The sequence below is a fragment of the Gallinula chloropus genome, assembly GCF_964237585.1.
Source record: "Gallinula chloropus genome assembly, chromosome: 5".
Lineage (NCBI taxonomy): Eukaryota > Metazoa > Chordata > Aves > Gruiformes > Rallidae > Gallinula > Gallinula chloropus.
In genome coordinates, this window is record NC_140090.1 from 71,910,845 (window position 1) to 71,935,817 (window position 24,973).

A 24,973-nucleotide genomic window follows, 5' to 3' on the forward strand; every position below is an offset into this window, starting at 1 on the left:
AAATACCATTAAATCTTCATGAGTTGCTGCAAGCTGTATCTCTGCTCATTTGTATCCATTGTTCCTGCCCACTTCATGTTTGAGCAGTCTCCATTATGTCATTAACCTTTAGAGGAAGAAAAGACCTGATAATATAATTTGTTCACAGATTTTCATCAGAACCTTACTGCCACAGCCATGCAGAATGCATGCTAGGTGGTCTCCAGAATGATCATGCAATATATGGCATTCACTGCTTTTGATAATAATGGCTTTACCTTGTACACAGAGACAGCTTCATTAATTTTTCATCTATTATTCTTATCAGATGGAACAGAATTGATCAATACCAAATATTTTTTGTGTCAGTGCTCAGAAGAACTAGTCTTTTGGGCACAAATTCTGATCCAAAATGGACCGTTGTAAATCCACAGTACTACATAGTTTCCAGGCAAAACCAGTAGAACAGCTGTCAGTTGTTATGCTCACAGTCAGCAAGTCAAGATTTAAATCACATGCTTTTAGTTCCTGCAAAGTGACCAGTGCCAAATTTGTACCTGTGTGTATTTAACACCTACAGTTATATTAAGAGTCTATTTTGTCTGGTTTTAAAACCACAGATGCTTATGGGGACACACCACTGGAGCTCTGTACAGAAAGAGGAGAATGCAAGGTTGTCAACAATAACAAGGAAGCAGCAAATTCAGTCAGATCCTTCAATTTCATGCAGCAGCTGTACCAGCCAACAAAATCAGTCTGCAGCTGCTCTTGGGCACCACAGAGCAAAAGCAAATATTGAAACACATGCAGTCTCTTTAATTGATCTAAACAGTTCAGCTCCACATCCATCCCTTTCATACACATTCTTTAAGACAGTAAGAATAACTTCTCATATCTTGGCACCAAACTTTACTATTGTCAGGGTTAGAGTTTGTTTCATGTTTATCATTCAACAGCCAATTGCATTTGAGCAGATTTCACAAGACCAATAAAATAAGGCTTCTTATATGTTACCTAAACATAATTAAACTGCAGCTTTGTCTGGTAATGACCTTTAGCTCCACACTTCACAGCTCAGACTGGTTGCACAATGTCAGCAAGAATCATTTATTCGGGGATACCCCACAGTTGTCTGTTTTCTGGCAGGTATGTAAAATATGCCTGTGAATCCTGCTGTCACTAATGGAGCTGGAAAAAAAGACTCCTTACAATCTCTTTTGTTCCCTTTTGGTGCATATTCTCTATCCTTTATGTGTCAAGCAATTTTTCACAGAAGGCAAAGGATTAAATTGCTTGTGTGATATTTGAAAAATGTGTTATGTGACTACTGATACCTTAGATAAGCACAGAAAATGGTTCTAAACAGAGCAGGTGTTGAGCTTTCTATTACCTATAAAAGCTAGCAAAATAAAATCTGGATAAGCACACCTACATTCATACACTGATGTAAAAAATTAATACCTTGAATATTTTGAGCCATAACCTGCTCAAAGATTCCAAAGCACTAGTGTGATACAATTCCCTGCTAGCCTAGAAAGAATTCCTTGTGTCTTTTGACATACTAAATACTACTAAATGATTTTCTAAAGAATTAATGTTGGCAAAATTTACCAACATTTTAATGAACTGGAAATGTTTTTTTCCCCATCTTGTGAAAAAACTCTATGTGAGTAGGTCTGCCTTGAGCTCCTGTCTTTCAGAACTGGAACGAAATGATGTTTCCTCGGCTGACCTAGTCTATTTTATTCCATTGGTCATGTGCTTTGGCCACAAAGTATGGCATTGCTCATTCAGAAACAACAAGGAGCACAGGTAATACTCACAGACAAGCCTGTACTACAGAACATTAACCCATGCATCTTCTGGGGCTTGTGAAAGCGTCTTCTCACACCTGCTTTCAAAACAAGTTAAAGAAGTTACCCACAAGTTAAAGAAGTTGTCCACTCATTAGGAAATGAGTAAGACATTGATCATAGCCCAACATTTCCAGCTCCAAGATGACACACTCACTGCTCAGAGCTGTTTAGGTCTCCCAGAATAGTTCTGAATGAGCAACTAACCAATGGTCTTCATTCATCAGGAAGCAACTATACAGGTAAAAGGTAAAAAAACACCTGGGTTAATTCACTTAATGTACTTTATGTACGAGGGAGAAAGGGTGGAGAAGGAAAAGCAGTTACAACTTTACACATACAGCTAGCTCAGGCAACTGGTTTTGTTTCCTCTTCAAGTGACTCTGCTTCCCCCCACCTCCCCATCAGTATCTAAGATGCATCTAGGAGCCAGAACCACAGACAGTGTCAGTCACTCTAGGCCTTTTGAGGCAGTGAGACGCTATCTACTTACACTGAACAGGGACCTGCCCAGCTACTAATTATTAGTATCTATTGCATACCTCGTAACAGCATGAAATCAACTCCTTTGTTTCCCACATGCAAGATGCACTACAGACTGGAGCCAAGACACTTACACACCAGTAACATCTCTTTAGACCAAACCTCAAACCCTCCCACTTATTTTCTTTCATCCTCCTCAAATTGACATTTTCTAAAGACTTGGAGGAGATTGCAATCAGCAGGTCTGGGATGGCAATTAGTGTTGGCACAGGTGCTTCCACTTTTATTCACACTGATACACAGGTTCCCCCACCTCATTCAAGACTACTTAAGATAGTAAGTGACAATCAGTAACGTTGGTTTAGTCTTCAAATATTAGACAGGAATCAAATTCCAGCACCTGTCAAACCAGGCCTGTATCAACAAAGGCTTCATGGTCTTGACCAGTCCTGACAGTATTACGTGAGCGCTGAAAAGACTTCAGTATTTAGCCTTATCTCTTGGAACATAAGCAGCTAACTTCTTCCAAAGATCACATCCACAGCCTTTGGAAGTGAAAGCAAGAAGCTCCACCTGCCAGCCCAGCCTGCATACCTTACCTCACAGCTGAGTCTCTCTGAAGCAGCATTAAGCACAGCAGCTCTGCTGGCCCCATTTCATAGATGAAGACCAAAAAAAACACCCACTTAAATCAACATATGAAGTCTCAAATGAGGCAGGTTTAGCCTAGTTTCCAGTCCGACAAGCACAGCACCCTTTACTCACTATCAAAAGAGAAGGTGCATCATTCTAACATAAGCAGCAACCCCCCCCCCCCATCCCAACTGCAGTGACATCCCTACCATAAAGGAACACACTACTTCATGGACCACTTGAGCTGCAAAGGAAGCCCGTGCCTCTGCAGTCAGACGCAATTAAGGAGAGTCCCCTACCCAAAGCCATAGGGAAAAATATCAGAACATGGTTTTTTTTTTTTTTGCTCAAAGTGCAATCTAAGAGCTACCTTTTCTCAGTGGAGCGAGACTTACTCAATGCCCCATGCATACTCAGAGTAAATGAGAGTCCTATTAAAAAGCCCAAGTGTGCAGCTTTCTCAGGGCTGGGGTTTGCTTTCACAGGACACTGCTCTCTGCTATAGCTCTTGCGCAAGAGCGGTATGTTTAACATTTCTAACCAGCCAAAATTGCTCTTTATATTTGATCAAGAATATTTTTTTTTTTTTTACCTTTGAACCTGTTGCAATGCAGGTTCAAAGGTTACCTGGGTGCAGTGTTGCCTGTTTATTAGAGCCACACAGATGATTCGGGGCTTAGTCCTGCCGCAGGAGCTGGGGAAGCACCAACCCTTCAACACCCACTTGGAGTTGTGAAGCAGCCAAGGAAGCAAGCTGTACCGGCTCCTCCTCCAGCGCTGAGGGAAGGTAAGCAAATCTCTCCTGTTCAGAGCTCCTGTTTCCCAAGTATTAGGCTCCCTGTTCCTGCAGGGAGCTGCTGCAAGTGGGATAATTACCTTAATTTGCTGCAATGCATGGATCCAACACGCTCTTCTCATCCCGCTGTGTGCTGTTAAAGGCAACAGCTGTGTGACTGGCTGCATGTTATTAAAGAAACAAGCCTGGGCTCAAGGGTGGCATACAGAGAAATCATACCCTGAGCAACCACCTGAACACTCCCTGTTGCTATAGGCTGGCTAGAACTGGAAAGCTGACTGCTGTCCAGGCTGAAGCCATTTTCTTACCCAGTTTGTTAGCTATGTCTATTTAAAGATACAATGCACAGAGTACCCGTGCCAGGCGCCCATTCAGACTCATGTTTAAAACAGAGTTCCAGAAACAGAAGACTGATGGCAGGTAGGTTTTGAAGCCTTGTCAATAAATATATAGATAATTTATATATACAAACTTAGCGGCAACATTTGCTACAACAGAACCTTCATCCATAACTAAGGACACAGAAGCTCACTGTAATGACTTTTTTAATTTCTTTAAAAGTGAAAGTGTGGCACACCAGACTACAGAATTTAAAGGAAACAACTTGAACACTTTGTGCATATACTCTACCTACTGTTCATCTAATTTGCTGATGGGTATGAAAGATGCAGGTGCACATTTTACATGCATGTACAAAAAGAAGCAAAGGTTGAGTTATGCTTTATTTTTTTGGCAGAAAATTGCTAGCAACAAATGTATTTGTGCCACTCAAAAATCTGGAGCTTATTCAGATCATTTGCAGCATCAAAAATAAAACCCTCCAGATTTACACGTCACTTCTTGTGTATACTTGGGAAAGAGCATCAGCTGTATTCTAACTTGAGAGCATTAAACAGAAGCAATCACTAAGGAGATGCTATCCTTCCCAAGCTTTTCTGTGTGCACTGAATGCAGGCAATGCAGTGTAGCCTTACCTGCTTAGGGACCTATGTATCACATGCTGGGCTTCTGACAGCCCATGCAGGATGGCACGGCAAGCAGCAGCCAAAGTCAACCCATCTGAGATGCCCTGCATTGCTGCCCAACAGCTGATCAGATTTGACAGGGCAAATTAAATGCTTTCTCTTTTTCACCTGGAAAACTAACAGCCTGAGGCCAGATATCTGAAGGGGATAAATCCTCAGAGGGGCAATAATGGAACTGGCTGGGCACCTGGCCTCCTTACCTTCCTCTGTAAGAGATGTTGCCTTTCTCGAGACATAAGTGTACCCCAACTGGCACTATTAACATGGAAGCTCACAGCTTCACTTAAATGCCACAACAATAGGTCTGGCATTTAAATCTAGGCAAAAGATTTTCATACAGAACAATCTCTTCCATCTTTATCTAAAGCTCCAGCAGAGTCAGTGATTTAAGCATCAGCTTCCCTAAAAGTGCATCTGCACTACTAGATGATGCCACAATTAATGTGTAAATTAGCTTTACCTGAATAGCATAAAGGTTACAGCAGCAATAAAAAGATAATTGCAATTAGTAGAGGATGCGCGTTTTAGTAGCCAAGGTCCAGGACAGGTTGTGCTCTGGATGCAAGCACATGCTATGTTCTTCCATCCCAGCTATAATTCAGCTAAGCAGATTATTCTGAAACCACACAACACAGCAACACTTTCATACAGACAAACTATTACATAGGAAAATAATTCAAAAATGTGATATAGAGGCACTAGAGCAAAGCTACTGACTTCTCATCCCTCCAAATCTGATGTAAAATTACAGTTATATTAGATACACATCAGAGAAAAAGGGAAACTACAGCTGCTATAAACTCTAAAACAGAGAAATGCAACTGTAAAACCATAAAGTCTGCCACAGCAAGAAATAAAACTGAAGCTTGAACATGATTTATTCTTACCTTGTGCAAACAACCACATGTATGTAAATCTACACCATAGCAGCAAGAACTGAGTAGCTTTTTGGAGGGGAAAAAAAAGCCAGCAAAACCCTATCAAAAACCAAATAAGCCAAAACCAGCAGCAGAAAAAGGAATCCAGCCTAACAGTAAGCACACTACAGAGGAACATGAGAAACAGCACAGTCAGAGCATTTTGATCACATTATGGGTTGCAAAACTCTGCTTAGCTTAATACGTACAGATCTATAGAGAAAAACTTGCCATTGCTAAGCACATAACCTTATGCCTAGTGAAAATAACAGCAAACAGGTTATAAACAGCAAACCACAAACACAGCTTTCACAAAGCTTTTATCAGCTTTTCGTCTAGTTCTGAAATGTGTAAACTTCAACCTCATTTTTAAGTACCAAACAAGACCCAATTCTCTCTACTCTTTTGACTTCAGTTCCCCTATGCAAGTTCCTCCCACTTACACACTCCCCTCCCAGCATGCTTTTCTGCTCACTGCGTTATTTAAACTGGGGAGAGGGAACAGGCTGTAGTATTTAATATGATCATTACCTATGTGGTGTTGGTTTGTTCCTGCACTGGTTAAGGCACCCTCTTGCCTAAGGAAAAGCGATTCATTTCCCACCCTATCCCCAAAATGGTAGGTGTCTTTGATCACTGGCTCTCTTCTCAGTAGTTGCTCTGAAATATTTTTTGTGTAAGTAATTCAGCTTTGCTTGTTTTATTGCTGCTGGCCTTCCTCATGGTTACTCATAGGGGCTTTACTATAACTTGTAAGCAGTTGTAGTGATTAGCTACAGGGTTCCAGATAATGAGCTTTTCAGGAGCCTGCTAAGAAATCTCTGGTAGCATGCTATCAATTAGGTGTCAACCTTAGGCTGTGTTAAGGTTAGATATGTGCTTGCTCTTTGCTCTTCATAATGTAAGTACTGTAATAACATGCAGTGATAGAAGACAGTATCTAGAAGTTTTTTGGGCTACCTTTTCTCTGTGTGACTATGTAAGGTACTTGGTGTTCTCACTTTCTTAGCAGTTTGGTGTGGATTTTCAAGTTGAGCTTTAGTGGTTTGTCTTTAAACTATGCTTCTTGTGTGTCTAGAGATAACTTCCTAGTAATAAATGTTAACACATGCATATTTTGCAATATAACTCTGTATTATCTAATACAATAAACAGTAACAGAACCAATTATACTGAGTATTTTTTAGATTTAACAAAAGTCAAAGTGTTAGTTGAACATCTGTCTTGCTGAGCAGGTAGCTTTCAAGGAGAAACCCTGATATGAAAAAGCAAGCTACTGTGGGTTTTTTAATCTATCTGACAAGGCTGTGTTTAGTACAAAGCAGTATCCTGATGTTGTCCCCCTGATGAAGGGGTGATAGTATCAGACAAAGTAAAGCTCATTATAAAAAATGGCTTTTCTGTTGAAGCATATTGAAAGCCTAAGTTCAGTAGGTTTCACAAGCAATGCCCAGAAATAGCTGGTAAAATGTAGTCTGAAACCGCAGAACTTCCTGAAAGTAAGTTACTGAGGCCTCCTTCTTTCCCACCCCCCAGCAGAGTGCTTCTCAGGCAAGATCAAAGGATACTTGAATGGTTTGGCTCTGACTTTCGTAAGAGGTACTCCAAAAGGAAAGCCCAACGTCTATTTTAGGCTTCATGCAAGTTACTGTGCATTTGGCTTTGCGGTTTTTACATGGCTCTAGTTCAGCGGTCACTGCTGAGCGTTTACACTTCAGCTTCTCTCTGGATGCTCCAAATTAGATCTTCCTAAACCCTGTAGAACACAAGACTTCCTTATTTTAGCTGTAGGATGATAGGATATAAAGCTTCCAAGGAGTAAGAATTGGCACAGTGGCTCATGTCTGCAGTTCACCAGGCAAGAGCTGCAGTCTGTAAGCAAATGTAAAGAGTTAGTGGTAGTTAACTAGCTAATTAGTGACCCTGTTGTAGTTGGTTGTACTTGACTCTTGCTACTTGGAAAGAGTTAATGTTACCTTACTAATGCTGATTAGAAGTTCTCATGATCACCTCAAAACGTGCAGAGTGCTTCTTAGGTGAACTTGAGACAAAGAACGTAATTCTACATAGAAAGCATTTTTCCCAGGCATTTTCATGGCTATTGCTTCTGGAATTGTGCCAGTATCAGAGGTTGCTTTGTTTGTGAAGCACTGCTGTGACGGAGAGGGAACTGATTTCTTTCTTCATGCTTACCTGTTTGGAGACACAAAGCTCAGTCACTTTCCAGTGGAGAGAATCCCCTGGCTTAGAGAGAACAGAGAACTGTTATGTTCTTTCTAGCTAGCGAAGGAATTGCTGTAGAGGTTGGGGGGATACAGTACAAATGGGAACATGTACTCCTGAACTGAAGGCTGTAAATGGTATCACTGTAATCTCTCCTGATAAAAACTAAGCCTTTGCACTCCAGAGCCTAGTGCATCCTAATCTCTGGCCATTGGTCAGGGCAAGCAACCTAAGTACACTGTAACTGACTAACATCTTATTGCACAAGAGGACTAGCAGGTGGTTTGAGACATCTTGTGTGTTTAGTATCTTTCTGGTCACTGGTAGCTGAGCCCTTTGAAATTCTGGGGTTCCAAGCACTTGCCCCCCACACACTTAAAGCAGCTGGTGCTCAAACTTGCCCTGCAGTGGAAGCTGGTATCTGTCACAAACGCTCTGGCTTTGAGCTTTGTCTCATGTTGCCCAGAATTGAGGTTTCATTCTGTAGATACAGATCAGGTATTATGTATGCACAGGGTGTTTGGATTTATGGCTGTAGTTGCTCCATAGGGCAGAGCTGTTCTCTTCCCATGGATGGAAGACTCTGTCTAGTACAGACTCCTGTCCTCTCTGCTGGCTTTTCTGCTTTGAGGGCAGCAGCATTAAGTGGCTTTTGGAGGATACCAGAGATGATTAACTAGCAGTGGCTTGGATCTGACAAGTTGCAGGAGAGGCTCCAGCATTAAGACAGTTGCTTCTGATGCCTGGGAACTGGGACAAGAGCACTGACAGTCTCTTGCCACAGATTGAATTCCTTACCCTATGTACTTTAATAGGTGTGACTAAAGCCTGCCTGAGGAAACGTGGCTGGAAAGTAAAAGCAAAACACTGTTGCTATTCTATTCATGAAGTAGAGGAGTTGCAAATAGCCTTTCAGATATGAAAAATGTTTTTTTGTGTGTCCACAAAGTCTGGATATCTGTGCTTCTTTATTAATGCATCATTAACTTCTGTAACTTTAAAGTAGGTTAGTTTTTGATACTCACATGTCTCATTCAGTGCTGTAAGTGGGAAGACGTTACTAAAAAAAACCCACTACCTGGAAGCAAACGAGCATATAGTACTTCCCGGGATTTAAAGAAACTCATCAACAGGTCTTTAAATTAAAAATCCCTTTGCCTTATAACTGCACATCATTCATTGACTAGCTATAGGGATGCTGTTGGGTTACACTGGGATTAGACTGCTGTCTGGTTTCTCTTTCTCTCCATGCGAGATGTAGAATATAGCCAGAATCTGGAGACAAAAGCTTTGCTGCATTTAATAATCTTCAGGCTTTTCTCAACTTGATATAGTGTTCTCTCTGGACATTACTGAGTACTCTGCTGAAAGCATCATCATCCTTCAGGATGTTGTCATCTTCCTAGATATCTTGGCACAAGCTGCCTTGCATGTGAGTCAATGAGAATACCCTGACGAAGATTTTCAGTGTTTTACCTACTGCTGTGCTAGTGAGTTTTCTGACCCTTACCACAGAAAAGTCAGACAAGTGTCCTCTGTTAACTTTGTCAAATAAGTCCATGTTACAGACATGTAACAGTTGAGACAACTGTACTTTTCTGTCTGATTAGGCAGTGTTAATAAGCTATAGGAGAGGACTCAATGCTATAGATGTGATCCCCAGTTCTGTTTATTAGTTAGCTTGATACTCTGAAGGCAACCAATCCATCTTACGATTACTATTAAAGTGAGCACATGAGAGCACACCTGAGTCTCTAAGAGTGGTACAACTGTATAGGCCTGTGGTCTTGTCAGCTGTCTGCATATAATTCTTTTACTGCTGATTGAAAAATTTCATGTTGAGGGAAGTGTCATTGAAAATGCACTGACTGCAAATTCCTTTGGGCCCATCTGGGCATGGAAAAAGACCAGAAAATAGCCCAAGTTGATCCTTATTAATAAAAAACCAGGAATTAAACTCTGATATCCTTCTAAAAAGATGTGGGAATAGATGTGCCAAGGTCTAGTTTTGCCAACTTCTAAGCTTCCAACAAAGAAATAATGCACATACAGTTTGCTCTGTCACTTGGATCTAGCAGTTAGCTCTGAGTTAAAGGAATAAACTTTGTACATGTAACTCCTCTCCATATTGGAGAGCAGAGATGCCTCTACCAAGCTTCTTCCCTGCTCATGCTATAAAAGTGACTTCTTCTTGTTAACGGAAGAGGAAGTGGCTGACTCATGCCTTAAACTAGATACTTTTTAATCACCTACAGAAAGCTGTTTAACTGCTCTAGTAATGAGTTACAAGGCACAAAGTATAAATCATGAAGAGCAGCTGATTGCCAAGTCCAGTTTAATAATCTTCAGTCATTAAACAGTGCAGTGCTAGAGCCTGTACTGTTAAATGGGTTTACACTGAATGGAAACTTATCGAAAGACCTGGTTTAGGAGCTTGGGTTTTTTTGGTTTTCCTCCAGGGTCAGTTGATAAAGTCCCAAGGGAAGGGTCTGAAGATGGGTGATACCCTGCACTGTAGAAAGAGCAGGTTTGTGCTTCCTAGGTTTGATATGCACAGGGACTGGAACTGTGAATCAGTGCAGTGTGCCAAACGTAGTTCCTGCCTTTCTTGCTGTAGCACCACTGTAGGGGTGTTTTGACTCCCAAAACATGAAACCAAGGTCAGGAGTTTGAAGGGAATATTGTGACTAAGGCCTAGAGTAGAAAAGAGGTCTAGGGAGATGGTACTCTTCAGATACGTCAGTGATATGCTTTTGGCAGCTTGGACTTGACAAGGCCCTGAGGTACCCTTCCTTACCCAAATGCTGAGCAGGCAAAACATGCTTCTTCTCACCAGAGAACACAGTAGGATTGCTGATTAACACAGCCACTGGAAACTGAAAACTACAATACCAGAAACTAGATATAAGTGATCTAACTCTGGTCAGTCTGGGCTCAGAGATCCACATTGTGACTTAAGGGCCTGGCTGAATTTACAAACTGTGTGGAAAGTGCTTTCAACTTTCTTGGAATTGTAGTTAAAGTGTAACTGGAGCCCACTGCTCCAGAATGGCTGGTATTCATCTTGTACAGGGGCTTACGTAGTTGCTAGCTGACATGCTATCTGCTGAATAGAAAGAAGTGACATCTGTTCCTTGTCTGACTTTATCAGGCTTCAGCTTTCTGTGGAGGTGGATGCAATGTGGATTAAGATTTATGGGAACAGGTGACTTGAGATCTCCTAAGAGGCTTAAAGCATTGCATAATAAGCATGCTTCGTTATTGTATGAAGACTCTTTAGGGGCAAACTCCTGAAGTGATTTGTGGTACTGCTTAACAAACAACTTCCGTAAATGTGGCTCAAAGGTAGTGAATGCTTCTAACTCATGCCTACTAAACCTGCTGTTTGTTTCAGGTTCAACTCTGGCTCTGCTGATCCAGCACAATGATCTGGATACTTCAAGTGTTGTTCTCACCGCTCCCAACACCAGCATTGATTAGTCTTATTGTATTTGGAGCTGCCGTCTTCCTGTGGGTGATAAGCAGGCCAAAACCTGTTTTGCCTCCTGTTGACTTGAACAAGCAGTCAGTAGGAATTGAGGTAATACATACTCTGCTTGTGGGCATGGACTATTTTTGAGCTTAATCTGAATACTGATCCATTCTAATTCTGGGTATCAGTGGAAACTCTACCATCTGATATATGCAGCCTTCTCTCCCAGGTGTACAATTCAACAGTATGATGGGGAAAAGGGAAGTCTTAAGACACTAAGAGTAAGAAATAGCAGCTCTTGCTAACAGGGTTAGGTGAGCTTATTACCAGATGGCCTTGGCTGTCACTGACTTTTTCTGTGTTTTAAATGCTTTGCTTGTGACTTCATGTAAGTAGGCACTTACATGTCTCTTTTGATTACCTGAAATAAGTATTCATCTAGGTCACCTAGAAAATTATTTTGCATCAAAATCAGGAAGTACAATGACTTCCTTAACAATGTCACGCTATTGAAATGCTTTAGCAGAGATTGCTGGGAGAATTGCTGAAGAACACATGACACTACATCTGTTCTGCACTGTTTCATTACTGTGCTGTGTTCCTAGGGAGGAGCCAGAAGAGGTGCACTCCTGACAGACAATAACCTGCTTTCTTACTACTTTGAAGATGGTAAAACCTTGTATGAAGTTTTCCAGCGAGGACTGCATGCTTCTGGTAAGCTTTGCATCTTCTGGTTGGTGCTTGCCCAGCACAAGTAAATAAAGTTATTCCAAGATCTTTTGCCTTGTCTCGTCTGCTGTAATAATTCAGGCAAGCAAAAGATTTCCCAGCCTTCTGTGGAGTGGAGTAACAAGTGACCATGTTTTATTTTCCCCTCACTATTTGGAAGTCTTAGTTGGCAGGCTGGGCTGGAATAACCATCAGAAGCTTAAGATGGTGGAGTTCAGTGAAGAGTCAGCAGATACCAAGCATATGAGGGAGGTGGGGGGAAACACCTCTGCTTTGTCTTATGATGTGAGTTTTAGTGTAAAATTGCTGCCTGCTTGCAACAGGTATGAATTTGTGCACATGGGACATTGGGGTCACAGAGATGTGTGATAGCTTTCAAGCTATTTCAATCTCACATTGGTTGTGAAATGGAAAAATATCACCAGATCTTGGAAGTATTGCTTGTAAAGATAAAGCCAGAGGTCTCATAATCTTGGTTTGGGCAGAATGCTGAACTGTGGACGCTGTGCACTTCCATGCTCCATGCAGTTAGCTAGGACACTTGAATGAAAATATTCCCCACCTAAAGTCTTGCCTTGAAGCATGATGCAACTTCAGAACTGAGCTTTACAATTGCTTTTCTGAACTCTTCCATTAGGCAATGGCAACTGTTTAGGCTACAGAAAACCCAAGCAACCTTATCAGTGGCTGACATATAAACAGGTGAGTATTGTACAAGACAGATGACTTAATTTGGAATACTGTCTTATAATACTAAAGTGTGGGAAATCTATCTTACAGGTTTTGGACAGAGCTCAATACCTGGGATCAGGACTTCTGCAAAAAGGATGCAAACCATCATCAGACCAGTTTATTGGCATTTTTGCTCAGAATAGGCCAGAGGTAAGCAACAAATTGAGTGTTCTTTCCCAGAATACTCTGACACATTGGTGAGAGAGGAGAGTCTGTCTTTTAAATAGCTAGAGGCCACAAGAGGAACAATCATAACTGGCTTTTCTCTTCCCAGTTCCCTTATTAATGACTGAGTACATACCATGCCAGCAAGAGAACAATCTTGAACCTGCACTACTCTAAGATAATCTCATGGACATGCTCCTTACACAACCCTCACTAGTAGTGTGTGCATGGGCTAGTCATGTTGTATGAAATCTGTAACTAATTGGGTCTTGTGAGTTGCTGGTTTTCCTTACCTGTACTGTTTTCTCTCTTCAGTGGATCATTTCAGAGTATGCCTGCTACACTTACTCAATGGTTGCTGTTCCACTCTATGACACTCTGGGGCCGGAGGCCATTGTATATATTGTTAATAAAGGTAAATGTTGGCCTTTCATTATTTGAGAATTTCTCTAAAAATCTTTGTTTTGAAAAGGCTGAAATTCAAGAGAATGTGATGAAAATACCAGAGTAGCTGAACCTTTACTGGTCTTTTTTTACAGACAGTTTCTTTAAATGAAGATGCTTTGCAGGGAAAATGGTCCGATGCCTAGAAGGCAGCAGCGGGCTTGCTGTTTTCCTTACTGTCTTGAGTGCAAGTCTGCTGAAGACCTGCTAGGTCCTGTGGACCATGCTGCAATCAGAGTGCTTGATGATTTGATGTTTGGGGTTTTGCAATCTTGAACTCCCACACTGCTAAACAACAAGACAATGCAGACAGGCTTGCATGCAAATTAAGGCTAGATGCATGTCTCTGACTTAAAGTTGTGGGATAGAGAGAGTAGAGGAGGGAGGGGTAAAGATATGCCTAATTTTTTATTAATCTGGCTGGTTAGGGCCTGTTGTTCTGCAGGAGTAACAATTAGCATGCCATCATGGGAAGAAACTGGTGAGGAAGCCTGAATAAATCTTCAAACTGTCTTCCCTCAGTGTTAGGGGAGATATGGAGGGGAAGGAGAGAATACACACTGTCACAGCAATCTGGGATCCAACCTGCAAACAGGATTTGTCATGCAAATCACTTCAGGAGTTATGCTGGTGAACTCTGCAACAGGTCTTGCCTTGGAACTACACAGCTGTGACTTAGGCTAACAGGCAACTGGCATGTTCAGGCAAACACAATTTCTCTGCCAACTTAATGGAAAATGTTTTTATAATTGCATACAACTCTTGCACATGCAGAGAAGCTGACACATTGACTCAAGAATTTTAGTTACCCCTTTTAAACAGGTCTAAATTTCTTTAGATTTAAGGAAGATGATTAAACCTAAATTATCTGTGAGGACAATTCTGAGCCTTTATGGCAATACCAAAAGATTAAATGCCTATCTTGACTATGACTGAAGATATCTGGCTTCAGTTTCTCAACATTTGCCATCACTTCAGGCAAACTTGAAATGCCAGCTATACAATCAGTTGGCCATGGAAGGAGGGACCTTCGTAACATTGTAAGTCAACCACTGAATCCATATGAACAGATACAAATAGCTTTAGAACAAACTAATGCTATGTTTGAAGTGTTATGTGCTACTGAACTGTCACTAGCCTCATGTCTTCTAAACAGACTTCTAAAATGTAATTCTTTTCTGTAGCTGACATAAGTGTAGTGATCTGTGACAAGCCTGAGAAGGCACAGATCTTGCTTGGGAACTGCGAGCAAGAAAAGACCCCATGTTTGAAGACTATCATTCTCATGGATCTCTTTGATAAAGAGCTCAAGGACAGAGGAGCTAAAGTGGGAATTGAAATACTAGCGCTACAGGAGGTTGAGGTAGGTGACTAAAGGCTTCTGTTTGATCCTGCAGAGGAATACCTTGCCAGCTAGACAGCAGGACCTTCTCTGGCCACAATGATGCCGTAAATTAAAGCGTTATACAATTGTCATACCTGTACCTGAGATCTTGATGAGCGGTCACTTAGGTTTCAGACTGACTAAAGCTGCGTCCATGTGTTGTGGATCCTCAGTGTGCATTAAACTGAAGACTTCCTTAGCTTAATTCATGGTGCAGTTGTACCAGGATTTATCAGACTTTTAAGCTGGCAATTGAATCTAACTGAAAATGTAAGTGCAAATTACTGGCTACTTTGAATGTACTGGCTGCATGAATGTAACAAGAGATGTGGCCTGCATCAAATAAAATTAAGTATCTCCACTCAGTGTGGAGTTCTGATCACTTTCTACACATTCAAACTCATGCTTTCCACAAGCCCAGGAGTCAGCTTTTCCAAGCTGTATGTGTTAAATTCAGAAAGACCAAGATCTCTCTGACTAAGTGGGAGTATCAGGAGGCAAAGAAATACATTGAAATACAATTATGAATGCATCTACTGTTGTTGCATATCTTTCTGTAGCAATTGATAAGCTGTGTTTTTCCTTAATACAGGAACTGGGAAGAAACAACATCAGAGAACCAGTTGTAAGTATCTCTGTGGAACAGTTATATACTTGCAAAACTAGTCTCTGAATAGACTTCCTGCCATTCTGTTAGGAGAGGAGGCTGGCAGGATTATTTCTGAATCTCATCTTACCATTTCCAAACAGAATTCCTGTTTTTTCCCGCTTCAGGAAATGTATGTAAATACTGATAAGCAACATAATCCTTACTCTGTTGATGTTCTGTGGCTTTTCCCTCTAGCCTCCTAAGCCTGAAGACCTCTGCATTGTGTGTTTTACCAGTGGAACAACAGGTAAGAGACTGTACAGTGGTGCTTCCTCACTAAAACAATCTCCCTGTGCTGGAAAAAAGCTTTCCAACACATAAGAAGTGCTAACAAAGAAGCAAGGAGTAAATTAGGAGTGTCAAGCCACTCCTGATTCGTACTGACTGTACAGAGTAGAAGTGCAAGTACATTAAAACAAGGCTTCTTATTGCTGGGGAAAGAATAGCCAAATTCATGTTGTCTTACCCTACGAAAAATACAGTGTCTCAATGTTAAAGAGATTGGTTGTTTAACTATGTCTGTATTCTGATCTACTGGGGTTAGAGAAACATCTTGTTTCAGCATTCTCTATGCTACTCCTAATTACTCTGCTGTTTAGTAGACATTTCCTTCATATAATATTCATAGCTGGAAGCACTCAAGATGAGGCACATTTGTGATCTCCTAAGACAATATATGCTATGACTCAGCCTAATACCAAGATAGTCCAAACTGAGCCAGCTAAGACATGAGGAACTGACAGCAGAAGCAGTCAGAGCCACAGCTGACTTTGCTCAATCTTTCCTAAGGTAACCCTAAAGGAGCCATGCTGACACATCAAAATGTTGTTGCAAATGCTGCTGCCTTCCTTAGAAGCACAGAGGTAAGCTGCTGCTAATGATGATCTCTAGGCTATGGCACTCAGTCATGAAACTGGTTTCAATGTGGGCATTTTCTGCAAGCCATTCACTCCTGGTCAACTCCTGCATTCCTAAGTGCCCATATTTCAATGGGACAATAGTATCACAAGAAACTTGAACAAGAACTTCTGCATAGAAGTTATTCTAGGTTGACTCAGTCCTAAATGCCAAGAGTGCTAACCTACCCTATTTCAAGTCTTGCCAAAACATAAACCTAATCTTGATCTAGTATGGCTGAGCTGCAACTGCACATTTTGAAGAGGTGACAGATGAGCCTGAGTTGCTTCAGTCATTTGAAGTGTCTATTTCTAAGTGTTCAAACTGATCCAAACACTATTAATTTTCTGCTTAAGAGTAATTCAGTCGTAGGGAGTGCTAACCTACTTCTATTTCTTTCCCCTGTAGAACACAGTTGAATGTACAAGTTCAGATATCAGCATGTCCTATCTTCCCCTGGCTCACATGTTTGAAAGAGTTGTGCAGGTAAGTGGACTAAGCTTGCTACTAAGTTTCTGTAGAAGATCTTGGATGTATGACCTAGTTAAGACAGTAACACTTGCTAGAAGCCATACTTAATGGTTAAGACCACGTACCTAAAAGAAAATCTCTGAAATGACTGAATAATGCCTAATTACTTTTCCAAGATATGGCTACTCTCTTAATTAAATGAAGATTTGTTCTTCAGTCCAGCCTCACTTGAGCCTGTGAAGTCGGCAAGGCCTTACTCAAACACAGTGAAAGCTAATATGTGAAGAGGAAGCAGTTTAAGACTGGTAGATTTGGTATGTGGAGGTAAATAGGGATATGTTCTCCACTGTTTACTCTGCTGGGCTGTCATCCAGCCGATCTGTCCCCTAAGCTGAAGTTCTAGCCTTCCGAGTAAAGCACTTCCTCCAGCATGTTGTAAAAGTAAGTTTACTACAGGGAACACTAGTAATTTAGTGTCAGGCTCTAACTCTTCTACAAGTAAAGCTCTCTGGAAGAGTCTCTTAACCGCAATTGCAAACCCATTATATAAAACAGCATGTGTCTTGTCCTATTCCTTAAGCTGTTAAATTCTCCTGTTACCTAGAAATTTAAATACAAGGCATCCCAAAAGATACCAAAAAAGAACAGCTGTTACAAATGTGGTGAAGCTCATATTAATTGTACTCAACCAGAATGCAACACTTTGTTTTATAGTGCTCATGGACTACAAATCAGAGTTGCACATCAGAACCTAATCTATACACCTGAGCTTCTATAAATCAAATTATATTAAAAAGTGTGATAACATTCTCTGTTTCCTCAAAACATACTTGCACAAGAACTTTTATTACCACTGAAAATCACGCTGTTGTCTACAGACAAACAATTATGGTTAACTAAGCTAGGAATTATCCTTGATTAAGCTTAATTTGGTTAATTTTTAGACTGTGGTCTACAGCTGTGGAGCCAAAGTAGGCTTCTTCCAAGGAGACATCAAGCTGCTAACAGATGACATGAAAACCTTGAAACCAACGCTGTTTCCAGTTGTACCGAGACTGCTCAATAGAATATATGACAAGGTATGGAACTTCTAGCTGAAGTATCTTTGTGTTCAAATACCTGAGCAAGCATACAAGTTTAAATTAATATGGAATGCTTCATAAAATCACTACTAGTTAATTAGCCTGTAACAGGAAGAATTTAAAATCCCTTTTGAGGAGATGGAAGGAGTCCTGGGACCTGGAGTATAAGACCAGTGCACCCAGTCATGGCTGGGCTAAGTCTGGTACTGTTCAGAGACAAAAAGTGTTGATTTTTGCATGCAAATGAAGCAAGTACAAAGGATCCCTATCCCTCACTACTGATGTACTTCAGCTGCAGCTTTAACACAAATTACAATTTGCTCCTTGGTTCATCTCCTAGACTGTGGCAGCAGTGAAGGCAGACCCTAGAATGCCAAAGTTAGGGTGCTTCCTAACACAGCAAGAATGGGAGGTATAGATGTGAGCTAAACCCAAGAGTCACTGATGCTTTTTCTTGCAGATACAAAGTGGTGCAAAGAGCCCAGTGAAACGCTGCCTGTTAAACTTCGCTGTGACTATGAAGATGGCTGAAATAAAACAGGGAATAATTCGAAATGACAGCATTTGGGATAAGCTAATCTTCAAAAAAGTTCAGGTAAGCTATTCCAAGTGTAAGGAAGCTGAGCAATGTAGTACTGGAGGATCTGATGGCTTCTATCTCCCTTGCAGGAAACCATGGGTGGAAGAGTGCGTATAATGGTAACAGGCGCAGCCCCTATATCTCCCTCTGTCCTGACATTTCTTAGAGCAGCATTAGGCTGTCAGGTAAGCTGAAGTTTGGTTTGTGTTTGGTTTTTTTGAAGTAAGATGTCTTTGATAAGTGACCAGTGATACAGCTGTGGTCCAGCCTGCTTTGTTTCTGGGGAGATTGCTCTCAACCTGTAGTATTTACAGGTTGCTTGATCTGAGTTAATTAACAGAATAAAATTCTGCAGGGCTGACTTCCAACTATACTGCCAAAGACACTGTCCTGTAGGCTCTGGGAAAAGGAATAGAGTAGCAGAAATAGCAACAGGCAACACTTAGGCAGCTGAAATTTGTGGCTTATCCCAACAGTCAGTGAGCTCCTGATGTAGTACATCTGACAAGAGAGTTCGGAGAATGAGGTGATCAAAGCAAGGTTTGGATAGGTGAACTTGAAGGACATTTGGTTACACCAGTAAGACCAAGAAGTCTTAAAGGCTAAGACTGTCATGCTTCCTTCCTAAGAAGACGACTTGAATGTGGGTGTAGTTGAAACTGAGCTAACACCAAGGACTTGGTGTTCAAAGAATATTCATCTGTTCTCACACAGATTTTTGAAGCTTATGGCCAGACTGAATGCTCAGCTGGATGCACTTTCTCAATGCCTGGAGACTGGACAACAGGTATAGTAGCTGAGACTTGGAAACCCTCCCACAGCTGTCAACGTAAAGTGGCACTCAAGTTTAGATGCTCTACTGCATTTAGTTCAATGAAAGTTAAATCCTGGGTACTTAACCTCAAAGTGATCCTTGGTAGCCAGAGTCACCTGCATGCTTAATAAGTACCAGAATTCTTGACTCAAGTAGGTGAGGATCTGTTGTGTAAAGTGATATAGGTCATCTTAGACCCAGTCTCTGTACAGGAAAGGAGTGGCTGAGTGAACTGGGCAAGGACTTCTCAAATGGCTTTAAGAAACTAGCTTTAGCTCCCAAATAATTTTTTATTTGAAAAATTATGACTAAAATGTCAGACATGATACTTGACTGTTTTTCTGGAGGACTACATGACTGAAAATTTAGCTTGCATCTTAGCAAGGACGTTTTTAATATTGTGTATTCCAAATTCAAGCTCAAGTCACAATCTTTGAGAACACAGTAACTGCTGAGCATAAAGAGAATGAAATGCAAAAGAATACTTCGATCTGTGAGGCAATTCTGTGGAGGCAAGCATAGTATATGGTTGGTGTGGTTGATTAAGCCAATAAATGGCTCTAAGCATTGAGACTTAGCAGCTACTTATTCTGCATTAACTGTCTGAAAGTGGCATTGCAATAACTTTCTTGAACAATTGGTGTCAAATGCCTTTAAACAGTACTGGCTCTTGCTAAAATAATAAAGCCATTAAGTATCTACTATCACTGAAGTCTTTCAGATGTAGGGGCACCTGAGTGTTCCCATCTCACTTCAAGACCTAGTCTTTCTAGCTTTATATCAAATAGGGCCGATTGCTAGCAGAATCCCCAAAACACAACTGTCTTTCCCCACCTCCCCCTCCCTTAGGTCATGTTGGAGCCCCTCTGGCTTGCAATATCATAAAATTAGATGATGTGGAAGAAATGAACTACTACTCTTCTAACGATGAAGGCGAGGTAGGTACCATGTCTTCCTGTGTCAGAAAATACTGAAACATAAGACTTAGTGACTAACAGTGTTCTGTACTTACTATAGGTCTGCATTAAAGGACCAAATGTGTTCAAGGGTTACCTGAAAGACCCTGAGAAGACAGCAGAAGCAATTGATAAAGATGGCTGGCTCCACACTGGAGATATAGGGAAATGGCTGCCAGTGAGTAATTGCTTAATACAAACCATTCCTTGGATGTGAGTTTCTGGGTAGCTTGCAGCAATCTGAAAAACTGAAGACATGAATTCTATGATAAAAGCCTTACACAGTATTTTGTTATTATTCACCAAAAAACTCCAGGCAAAGCTCCAATTAGATCACAAGATCTCAAATAGCACCTGCTAGTTGCCTATGCTGCTTCTACAGTGAAGAACAATGAGGTGTCTTTGTTCCTGAGCTAACTGGGGAAATCAAAGTTCCCCTTCTCTCTGCAGAGAGCAAAGACCAGTTACAGACTAGCATTTGGCTTTTATACAGCAAAATCTTACAGAAGCAAGACAGGAACTAATGGCCTCTCCCTTTAACTTCTAGAATGGAACACTGAAGATCATTGATAGGAAGAAGAATATATTTAAACTTGCACAAGGAGAATACATTGCTCCAGAGAAGATAGAAAATGTTTATATCAGAAGTGCTCCTGTAGCCCAGGTCTTTGTACATGGGGAAAGCCTGAGGGTAAGTGGTGTTAGGCATGAGCATCCTTCACTGTCCTTGCACAATGAGTTCTGGAAGATCAGGACACAAACATATGCATATAAAAGTCCTTTAACAAGGTCGTTCCCAAGAGTGCAGTGTTTATAGGAATATCCATTCACATCTGTAGCTTTCACAGTTGACACCAAAGAAAAAGAGATGTTGGCATCAAGTTTTAAGTTGGGTAATAGTTAATTACATACTTGTATGTCAGGTCAGCTCTGTACAGTTCAGAATCAGAGTAGCTTGAGTTGGAAGGGACCTTTTAAAGGTCATCTAGAGCACCCCCCCTGCAATGAGCAGAGACATTTTCAACTACATCAGGTTGCTCAGCATCCTGTCTGTTCTGACCTTGCATGTTTCCAGGGATGAGTCATCCACCAGCTCTCTAGACAACCTGTTGTAGTATTTCACCACTCTAATTGTAGATTTCTTCCTTCTAATCTAAATCTACCTTCTTTTAGTTTAAAACTGTTATCTCTTGTCCTATCACAACAGGTGCTGCTAAAAAGTTTGTCCCCTTGAAAGGCTGCTGTAAGGTCTCCCTTTGCTTCTCCAGGCTGCACAACCCCAACTCAGGGCCTTCTTCATAGGAGGAGTGTTCCCCCACTCATTTTCCACAGAGATGCCAGCTATACTAGCAGAGGACAGTCTTCAATCTGTAAACCAGCCAAAAGTAATTGCTGGAGCTTTCAGCACATGTAACCAACTGCATTAGTACTTCAATTACTCAGCTAAGTGGATTAGAAGTCCTTCTAGCAACCTTCCAAACTCTGGAAATGGATAGGGATAGGTTCACTTAGACAATCAAAGTAACTCCAGATGTCTTATCTTCATCTCAACATGACGACTTCTACTTGTTTTCAGTCTTTTCTAATAGGTATAGTGGTTCCTGATCCTGAGGCACTTCCTGAATTTGCAGCAAAGCTGGGAATAAAAGGTTCATATGAAGACATCTGTAAGAATCCAGTGAGTGGCTTTGTTTTCACTGGGTTATAGATAGCATTTAATTATCAAGTCAATCTTGCATTGTTTTGGTTTCATTCTGCCTGCTGTGTTTGTAAACTAAACTGGCCTCATGTTGGGTGAGTCATGCAAGCAGCTTACAGTAAAACTGGAACTAAGTATAGGTGTCTCTTAATGGTTCAAGGGCTACCACTGCTGCTTTTTCAATAAGATGTGACCTTGCAGTGGCCTTAATATGAGAAACCTTGAATGTTGAGATATGTACATGTTATTCTTGCCAACCTCAGTTTTCATTAACTGGGCAATGGGTATGGTCTTCAGTTGCCATTACAAAATGACAGCTTTACCTAATCTGTTTCTTCTAGGCAGTGAAGAAAGCTATTTTAGAAGATATGGTCAGACTGGGGAAGGAGGCTGGCCTTAAATCCTTTGAACAAGTGAGTACTTGCAAATCTTGCTTGTTAAAAGCACCTGTATTGCTAGTGCACTGGCTGGAAAGTCTTCATTCCTCTTAGTGGCTGTGCCAGGGTTGGACTGAAGACAGCTGCCCCAGAGAACTGATTGAAGTAGGTGGTGAAACACTGCCTGCCCGCCTCTTGCCCTGTGCAGGCACCTGTCTCTTGGTCAGCAGTAGAATTGCCATGAGATGGAGGTTTCTTCACCATAAGCAGCAGGAACTCTACTGTAGTTCCAGCCTATCCTCTTGCTGTTATCAGCCAAAAGGAGTTAGACTTGCATCATGAGCAGTTTAGTTACTGGAGCTCCTGAGATTGAGCTCTTGCAGTGACCTCAAGGAAGCTGATCTAAGTCTCATGTGCTAAATTATTTTCTTTCAATAGGTTAAAGACCTGTACATCCACACAGAGATGTTCTCTGTAGAAAATGGACTCTTGACACCAACACTGAAAGCAAAGCGAGCAGAGCTTGTTAAAGTCTTCCAGAAGCAGATTGAGGACCTCTACTCAAGTCCACAGGAATAAGTGGACAGTTTAAACTGCATGGAGTATCCAAACACATCTGTGACACTACATGACTGGTGGAGAAAACATGCATAAGTGGAGGGGAGCAAGAACTTAAATATATTGTTTCTAGTATCCATGGGGGAAAAATGACTTTCAGATGAAGATGGCCACAAGTATAACTGACAACTGGCAGTGTAACATCTTGCTGGACTAAGCATCAGCTGTCTAGGCAAAGCCAGAATTCTCATCTTCCCTAGACTGTGACTGAAGCACAAAAACACTCAAGAGCCTCAGCTTGTACGAGTGAGCTGTGTGCACTTCTCACTGTCAAAAGCAAATCTTGCTTTCCTTTTCCAACTAAGAACTCCATTCTGACCACTGTGGATTGATCTGCACTTGGACTGACTATTCATGCAGTTATGTGTCTTGGGTGGGGTGGGGGGTGGTGATAAGACTTCACTTTCCTCTCAGACTACTATGTGTTTGAGCATAACATCTGTTCAGGAACAACAGAAGTGAATTTCCTGTTCATAGCCCTGGATCACACAGCAGAGGTGGTTTTTAATGAAAAGGAGTAGGCTGGCAACTGTTTTACAAAGTCCATGTCTCTAAAGTAAACATGGTTTATGCTGTAATCTGGGAGGTACTGGATTAGTTTTTACACATGTTTTCTCAAGCACAATGGCAGTTGCTTATGAATTTGAACCTGATAAGTGGAAAACTTTAGCTATCATTCCCAAGGATGGAGGCTGCAATAAACTGTAACTGCACAATCAAACCAAAGCCTTGTTTCTCTGCTGCAACCAGACTCAGACTGCAAGGTTTACTGCTGCCTGGTTATGTACAGCTGCAGCCAGAACACAACTGCTGCAGAAAACTAACAGGTTTCCTGTGTGATCTCTGCTCAATTGCAGCTTCAGTTATGAAGCAGTAACTGCCACATGTTTCTCTTCTACTCAACTTTCCTTTTCTTGTAGACAGTCATGATGTGCTGAAGTTTTCAACATAAATTCATTCTTCCAGGGCAGCCTATCACATGAAATAAGGCATCAGGTATGGTTTTCTAAGGTTAAAGCTATTTCTTTAGAAAACCATTTAGGCAAAATGAGTGCTGACTATTTTTAGAAACGTATTTTCAATTAACATAAGATGTCTGTGCTGACAGTTCCTCCCTTAGCAGTCCAAATGACAACGCAGTGCTAACAAGGCTGTAATGTGTGGGGGAATACCTATAGGTTTTCTGTACCAGTTCTCCTTGTCTCTGCCTGATCCTTAGAGCCAGTGGCTGTTCCTCACTATGTTTAATGCTCTCTAAAACAGAAGGCAACATGAGATTTGTTGATGAGAAGATCTACTCCTTGCTGTAAGGGATCTCTAGTTTTGACTAGTAAAAACAACTGGCCTAATTCTGTTTCTAGTCTAGGCTGAAAGACCTTGATGTTTTCAGGTAACTTGTGTAGCTTATTGTGTTGTTTGTAACTTGAGGCTATAAAGGCTTTAAGACTCTGGAAGTGCATGTAACCATGCTGCTTCTCTTTCCAATGTTTCTTTAAAGCAATGTGGTTTAATCTTTTCCCTCAGGTGAGACTGGGGAGAAAGAGGGGAACCAGAGGGCAGAAAAAACTTTGACTGGTTGCAGGTTCTGATGAGCAAATCAGTTGGGAACAGCTAATCTAGATCAGTATAAGCACCAGGCTGAGTGCTGTGATGCCACCTGCTGCAGTGCCTGGAAAGTACCGCTCGTTCTATCAACAAGTGAAGTTTCCTTAGAGATCCATTTGGATGCTAAAGACCAGAATCTGGTGGTCCCTTCAATTAGTCATGTTCAGATAGTGGTCATAATGCTTCCTGCAGTTAGAAGGGATCTCCTTTTTGAGACAGGAGTAGAGAATGCCTACTTTTCCATGCTATGTCTCAGAAAGTAGTAATGTAGTACAGGTTACTTCATAACACAATAGAGCTGCTTGTCCTTTTGGAAGAGGAAACGCCTCAATCTTTAAACTTGGTTTACTCTTAATGGCAGTTAAGCCTCTTCTCACAGCAGAACACGGC

General features: G+C 41.2%; 1 protein-coding gene across 1 annotated transcript; it reads left to right on the plus strand.

The window, feature by feature from the left end:
• The first annotated feature begins 3,554 nt into the window (after nucleotides 1–3,554).
• On the plus strand, nucleotides 3,555–23,698 carry ACSL5 (acyl-CoA synthetase long chain family member 5). Its single transcript, XM_084264364.1, has 21 exons — nucleotides 3,555–3,735; nucleotides 11,304–11,489; nucleotides 11,987–12,095; nucleotides 12,748–12,812; nucleotides 12,891–12,992; nucleotides 13,323–13,422; nucleotides 14,636–14,814; nucleotides 15,428–15,460; nucleotides 15,680–15,731; nucleotides 16,274–16,347; nucleotides 16,790–16,867; nucleotides 17,797–17,931; nucleotides 18,395–18,529; nucleotides 18,604–18,699; nucleotides 19,229–19,301; nucleotides 20,178–20,266; nucleotides 20,346–20,462; nucleotides 20,832–20,975; nucleotides 21,861–21,962; nucleotides 22,325–22,396; nucleotides 22,799–23,698. Exons 2-21 carry the CDS (start codon nucleotides 11,334–11,336, stop codon nucleotides 22,937–22,939), a joined length of 2,052 nt encoding a protein of 683 aa, XP_084120490.1. The 5' UTR covers nucleotides 3,555–3,735; nucleotides 11,304–11,333; the 3' UTR covers nucleotides 22,940–23,698.
• The last annotated feature ends 1,275 nt before the right edge of the window (nucleotides 23,699–24,973 follow it).

What these genes read in the sequence shown, in the direction of transcription:
- ACSL5 (XM_084264364.1), top strand. Translation starts at nt 11,334, where the DNA reads ATGATCTGGATACTTCAAGTGTTGTTCTCACCGCTCCCAACACCAGCA. An exon ending in TACATGGGGAAAGCCTGAGG is followed by an intron (nt 20,976 to 21,860) that starts GTAAGTGGTGTT and finishes ACTTGTTTTCAG; the next exon opens with TCTTTTCTAATAGGTATAGT. An exon ending in GCCTTAAATCCTTTGAACAA is followed by an intron (nt 22,397 to 22,798) that starts GTGAGTACTTGC and finishes TTCTTTCAATAG; the next exon opens with GTTAAAGACCTGTACATCCA.